This window comes from Protopterus annectens, chromosome 7.part0 (assembly GCF_019279795.1).
Source record: "Protopterus annectens isolate FY-2018-M chromosome 7.part0, PAN1.0, whole genome shotgun sequence".
Classification (NCBI taxonomy): domain Eukaryota; kingdom Metazoa; phylum Chordata; order Ceratodontiformes; family Protopteridae; genus Protopterus; species Protopterus annectens.
This window is the reverse complement of record NC_056739.1, coordinates 1,049,032,889-1,049,039,886: the sequence shown is the minus strand read 5'-3', so window position 1 is coordinate 1,049,039,886 and position 6,998 is coordinate 1,049,032,889. Positions and strand designations below refer to the sequence as shown.

The 6,998-nt window shown below is 41.9% G+C and overlaps 1 protein-coding gene across 1 annotated transcript in view; it reads right to left on the bottom strand.

The window, feature by feature from the left end:
• Positions 1–876: 876 nt before the first annotated feature.
• Positions 877–6,998, bottom strand: part of LOC122806842 (hyaluronidase-4-like) — a 36,339-nt gene continuing 30,217 nt past the window's right edge. The window contains exon 2 of the mRNA XM_044077593.1: positions 877–1,609. Coding sequence (XP_043933528.1) covers positions 1,220–1,609 — 390 coding nt within the window. The 3' untranslated portion in view covers positions 877–1,219. The remainder of the gene's footprint in view (positions 1,610–6,998) is intronic.

The following is a 6,998-nucleotide window of genomic DNA, read 5'->3' as shown; positions in this document are numbered from 1 at the left end:
CTCCTAAATCTTTGATACTTACTACTACTACTATATTGCTCAGCACGACTTTTATGTTATTTACATGGATTTAAGTTAAACTTTGCTTTTTTCATATTAACACTCCCTAAATACCTGCTCAGTTTTATTTCATTATCTTTGACCTGTTTTGCAGCTGTGTATTTAATCAACCATAAATCAAATTAATAAGGAAAATGAGCGGATATTAACAGAGCTGGTCCCAATACTCAGGCAATTTCAAATACTGATGTTGGGAAAAAAATGGACTGACAGATGAACAGCATCCATCTCGTAGCCTTTCCAAGACTTTGCTTTTAAGGGATCTAAGATGGTTTTCTGTCATATGTCTATTCTGCTTTTTAATTCCATTCAATCTGGGAAAAGAGTAGTCACCACTTAGATGCCAATAAAATCCTACAACATACTAGCATAACACTACACATCTCCACAAAATTGTGCACCTCTGTTTACTTGCTATTACTCCAGACTTCAGTCCAGGAATCTGTTTAACATAATCATAGCCTGCCCAGTGGGAGTGTGTTTGAATGCCATCTTGCCCATCCTGGTTCATAAGGGTGACAAACTAGCAGTAGCACTATAGTTCAAGTCTGTCAAGCCCAAACTGACAAAGCGCAAAAGGGGGGGGGGATGGATAGGTCACACCTTGGAACCAATACTCTGGACTGATTAGGATTCATGGGCGGGAGCATACAGGCTGTAGGGCTCTCACATAGCCCAGGAATAACCAGCTCTCATCTTTCTGGAGTAAATGGGCCAAATGAGTGCAGGCAGAGGAATCAGTGGGTGAGATCCTGAGGACAGCAAGAAACAAAAACAAACATTTGCTAATCTTGTGACAAATAACTAAAACACATCTTAATCAGAAGAATATATTTTTAATGAGAACATTCTTCTGATGTTAAATTCATAAAACATGGCTTGATTCAAGGCACTTTTTTTTTTTTACACATTCTATTACACACACAAACACACATACACATCAAAATAAAGCATGTTTCGTTCCGTTCATATTAGTGATTCACTAGACAGACAGCATCCTGCTGTAAAGTTGTTCAGTAAATTTCAGGCTTTAAACTCGGTTTTAAAGGCCACCAAGAGGTCTCAAACATGACACAGAGCACAGGTTCCAGTTCTTCTGGGTTCAATGTACTAGAATTACACTGATATATTTCATTTGATGATTGCAGTCCACGCAGCACTAAAGAATGAGAAGGGGATATGCTAAAACAATAAACAATGTTAAAAGGAGAGATGAAGTGGACCCTGCCACTCCTGAATGCATTTGAACCTGTTCTACGCAATTGTTCCCCTGCCAGCCCTGATAACACTGGCACACAAATTTCTTTCTTAAATTTTGCACATCATTTGGTGACAGGTCACCCTTCACCTGTAAGCCCTCTCCATCATTTTGTGTGATTTTGAAGCTAGCTGTGTTGAGATGAAGGAAGGCCCCAGCCTCACTGTCCTTGCGCAGGCAGCGCCCATTACCATTGCACAGAGTCTGACTGCACTTCAGCGCTGCTGTAGAGACGTTCAGAACATAGAAACCTAATGTGCTGTCCACATACTTTTTCATGATCTCACAGGTCTGTAAAATACAAAAAAAAATTTTAATTACTAAACATGCTACCATTCATATTAGCTTTGTCAACTTTTATCACAATTACTCAAACCAACAGGATGAAGGATAAAAACAGGTGCAACATTTTTAGAATGCAGCAGGTAAGACAAGAAAACCAATACCATCATCTTCCACAGAAACAAAAATATGTACATAGAGGAGACACCTGCCTCACACTTGCAGAAGTCATCACTTTGCATATGAACCACAAATGAATACAATGACAGATACTAGGCCAGCTATCGGGTAGGAGCGGCCAACACAGGCATATGCACATCTCCATGCTATAGAAACCATGAACAGCAGCATTCCTACAACTGAATCACCAGGTTCTGTGATGAAAGACCAATGCTGGCAGGAAACTGGTCAATAAAATCCAGCAGTTACAAGTGCAGCTGTATATACAGGTGGTAACATTTAAAAATATTGTCAAGTGATGAGAATACTGTAGAACAGCAGTGCTACCCTACAGTTATGACCAGGGCCGGTGTTAACATTTTGGGGCCCCCAGCAAATGTCAAGTTGGGGGCCCTCTAGGCACTTCTAGTATAAGTATCATACTGTCAATGCCACACCTCCTAACAAACCTTTTAGTTCGTGCTGCAAACTTAATAGTACACACAGACAGACCTTAGCAACAAGCTGTTACATTACAACAGGCCTATATACCACACTTTGACCTGTCTAACAAAGGGACACTTGCAGTTACTGGCATTTAGTTGCAACAATGATACATTACAACAACAATACGTTCAGGTCTGAACTTTAAATGAAATGATGACAGGACCTACTGTTTCAACACCCCCCCGTGCACCCTCCAGTCCTCTCCTCTGAACCCTCCCCCCTTTTGGGCTCCTACACCATGCACATTACTTTTTTCTTCATTTTCTCACATTTTGCTTTACTCTCATCTTTTTCAAGAAGCCATAACTTTCAATATGCTCTGAAGTGCATTTTAACATTCTTTTTAAAAAACTTTTTCATCCAATAATGGCTTAAATACAACTTATTATTAAGGAATGAAAGTCACTGTTGCTGTTCTGCTTTAGTTTTCCTTGCATCCTTTCAGCACTCCTTTCCTGACCAAGACAGCACAGTAATCAATGGGACCAGACAGCATCAATGGGACCAGACGGTGTCCCGGGCTGCATCCTGCATGAACTCCAAAAAGAGCTAAACCCAAACATAAAACTACTGTTCAATCTCAGCCTTACTACAGGATATGTACCCAAAGAGTGGCGTACAGCAACAGTGGTCCCTCTCCACAAAGGTGGTGCCTTAACGGATCCTGGAAACTATCGCCCCATAAGCCTGACTAGCTTGGTCTGCAAAGCTATGGAAAGGATCATCGTGGGCCTCATAAATAAAGATACTGGGGACCTACAGACACTGGAACCTACCCAGTTTGGCTTTAAGGGCAGATCCTGCCTCTTAAACCTGGTCGATTTCTTTGAAACAGTCTCCAAGGCCATTGACGAGGGGAAGGTGGTCCACACAGCCTACCTGGACCTCGCAAAAGCCTTCGATACAATACCCCACTCGGGCATTATAGATAAGCTCACCAGCTTAAATATAAACCCCTATGCCACTAGATGGGTTGCAAACTGGCTCAAGGACAGAACCCACATGGTTAGAATTGCTGGAGCCATGTCAGACTCCAAACCAGTTACAAGTGGCGTCCCACAAGGCTCAGTCCTGGGACCTCTCTTGTTCGGTATATATTTCTCGGCGGTACAGGCCAACACAGAAGGATTGTGGCTGACCAAGTTCGCAGATGACTGCAAACTGGGCGCCATAATTGACTCTCCAGCAGACACAAGCATCCTCCAAAAGGGCCTCATAGAAACAGACAACTGGTGCCAGAGCCATGGCTTCAAGCTAAACGCCAAAAAGTGTATAGTCACCCCCTTTGGCAAAAACAAAGTGCCCACAAATTACCACATAGGTGGTAATCCATTAAGTACAGAAGTCATTAGGGACCTTGAGACCCAAGTTGATAGCAATCTCTCATTTGACAACCACGTGGCCAAAGTGGTTAGAAAAACATTTTATATAGTCCACCTAATCATGAAGGATTCACATCTAGATCAGGGGAGGTCATCGTGCCTCTACTCATCCCTCATCAGGCCCACAATTGAGTACAATGCCCCTTTTGGAATGTACCTTACCAGACACCTGCAGCAACTGGAAAGACCCCAAAAGTACCTCACCAAGGGGATCAAAGGGCTCAAACAGATGCCATATGCTGCCCGGTTAAAGAAACTCTAGCTCTACTCAGTGGCATACCGCCTGCTCAGAGGCGATCTGTGCCTGACGTATAAAGCCATGTCCAACCCAGAATTAATGGACATGCTGCACCTCAGAAAATCCAAATCCCATCGAGCTACGCGCTCGAGAGACTTGAACCTCAGCACTGAAATAAATAGGACATGCTGGAGGGACAGATTCATAACCCAGAGGCTCCCTTCACTCTGGAATAAAATCCCAGTCCAGGTTAGGCAGAGTCCCACATTGACTCTCTTCAAGAGGAATCTTGATGAGTGGATGGGAGATTGTAGGTTTACCCCGGCTATCACTTCTGTGTCACTGTTAGACAGAGGCACAGTATACTAACCTCAAAAAAGGGCATAGCAAAATTAATTTAAAATGGGTGGCGAAAGCCAAACACACTCTGGCTAGGCTTATAAATGCCCTAGGGCACATAGCCTAGTATGAACCTATGAATAACCAATTAGGAAATAATTCAATTAAGCTGGTGCCCCCAAAGCCATAGGGGTTATATATGTGCCCTGGGATGCAATTTAGAGCATTTTCTCAGCATTTTACTCTAATGGTGGCCTAAACAAAAATGATGAAAAAGAAAATAATTTGTCTTATTTTTTTATTTCAAGGAAGACAAATTGTGTCCAAGGCTTAATGTTCAAAGTTGACAAAATAGTAGCTCACAATAAACTAACAAGCCATTTGTGGGAAACCCGTCTTATCTGGGAATACTGCCTCTTTTCCTACCCCCCCCCCCCACACACACACAAAAGACAGTCACTGCCTGTACGTCCCTCTGGTATTAGACTAGGATGAAACCAGAGGTTTAAATTGCCTTAGCCATATATTTCAAGTGATTGCTGATATATGTATACATGGCATGCTTCCTCACCCCAACCCTCAAAGTCAGACCCATTTATATGTGCCTGATGTGCGACTGTGAGAATGATTTCTGTAATACATTCTAATTTGTTGCTCTTAGACAGTACACCACCTTTGCACAAGCTATAGTAACCTTCATTTTTCACCTCTGAGGTCTGTGAGAAAAGTAAATAAACAATGACCACACTGTCCTCGGCTCAATCACAAGCTATAATGCAATCATGTGCACACCTCTAAGGTTTGACTGTGATGAAAATTAAAGTTGTAATAACCACACAATCCCCAGACCCCCACAACCTACAGCAGCTTTCTGTACACACACATTTGAGCAGGGATGGGTTTAGAATGGGTGTGGTTGAAACCAGCTTTATCCTAAAAGGGTCAAATTTCAGTATTTCAGGTTAAACACCTCAATCAGCAAATTGAAACATTTTTTGTTCTCATTTTTCTTCAACCAGCAATAGCTTTTGTGGGGGGTCCCCACAGAGTCAAGGATGATTAAGGGAGCCCCCAGTATCCATTTATACAGTCTGGTGAGTGGGGGCCACCAGACTCCAAGAAGATCTAGGTGTCTGAATGTTCTGTGATATATTGTATGTCTTACTTTTGAAATCTAATTACTTAAGTACATTTTTTACTGATACCCAGAAGAATAATGTTTGTGTCCTGGCATTATTGGGTGCATGCACAGACAAAAATCAGTGATAGTTTTACACACACACAAGCATAAGCCATAGCAGTCCTAGCTTTGTAGTTATGTCAGCAAATAGCAATATATTATACAACACTGGTACTGCCACACCAGATCAGTGACTACTGTTTAGCAGTCAAACAGCAGCAGAGGTAAGTCACTTATTTACCTCATTGAGGGATAATGCACACCCGTCACTGTCCCCGATGTCACAGACCCGTCACTGTCCCCGATGTCACAGACCCGTCACTGTCCCCGATGTCACAGACCCGTCACTGTCCCCGATGTCACAGACCCGTCACTGTCCCCGATGTCACAGACCTTCCCTGATTTTGTTCATACTTCTGCTTTCTCCTTCATAAAACGTTTGATTTGCTGCTAAATCGTTCAGGATTATTAACAGTCAATCAATCCAGACATCCAAGTTTTATACTTATTGCCCAAAAATACATGTTGATGCAAAGAGTGTTATTCTACTAACATTTTTAAGTGCATTAGAGTAATATTTAAAATGTAGTCCTGACTGAGCCTTTATTCTATTATTTTTGGGATTGCACTGAATTCTTAAGCAAATGAATTGAGAGTTGTAGTATTTGGTGTTCTGTTTCTATTTATAAAACTCCCTGAAAGAGAAAATCATCCTTGATGATCGAAGTATCACCTCTTCTTAAAATCCAAGGCTTGCACTGAGATAAGTCACTCTGGGCTGCTGATCTCTCTAGTGCTTACCTTGCTCATGTTCATTATCAGCTTCATCCTAACAGGGTCATATCACAGCCCTGTTCAAGTTAAAGAGCATAATTAGTAAATTAATACATTTTTTCTTCCTCATTTTTCCCCAACCAGCAGCTTTTGTGGGGCCCCCACACAGTCATGGATGATTAAGGGGGGCCTCTGCAGTCACGGGTATAGCAGGGACCTAAAGCTGGCTATGTAGTCAGTTTTAGTGGAGAAAATGTCCAACAGTAGGATTTAACTAAGCCACGGGCAATATATCAGTGGTAAAATATTTAATTGAATTCTGATGCCTGTTACTTGACAAAACACTTACTACAACCAGAAACATCTTTGAATTTTAAAGGAGGAATAAATAAGAGTTATTATCCATGTGGTTTATTAAGGATACAAGAATGCTGTACTAGCTTTTGTTGGTTTGACAGACATGTAACAAAATATCAGGATAAGATAACGTGCTGTGGCTTAGGGGCCCCCAGGGAACAGGGGGCCCCCAGCGACCGCAGGGAGCCTCCATGCTCAAACATTACATGGGGTGGGGTACAAGTTAAGTTGTTCTCGGGAACCACCACATTATAAAACTTAACACTGTACATTTGATTCTTCAGTGAAGTCGGTCTCAAACACCTTGTAAACAGAATGGCTAGCCCTTCTGTACTTAAACTATAACATGGCATGAGAAACAGCAATCACCTTGCAAGTAAAATCCAATTTCCACAGAACATCTGCTGCAAAAAAAAAACTAATCTAGCAAACCAAGAGGAGAAATAAGTACAAATGCCAAAA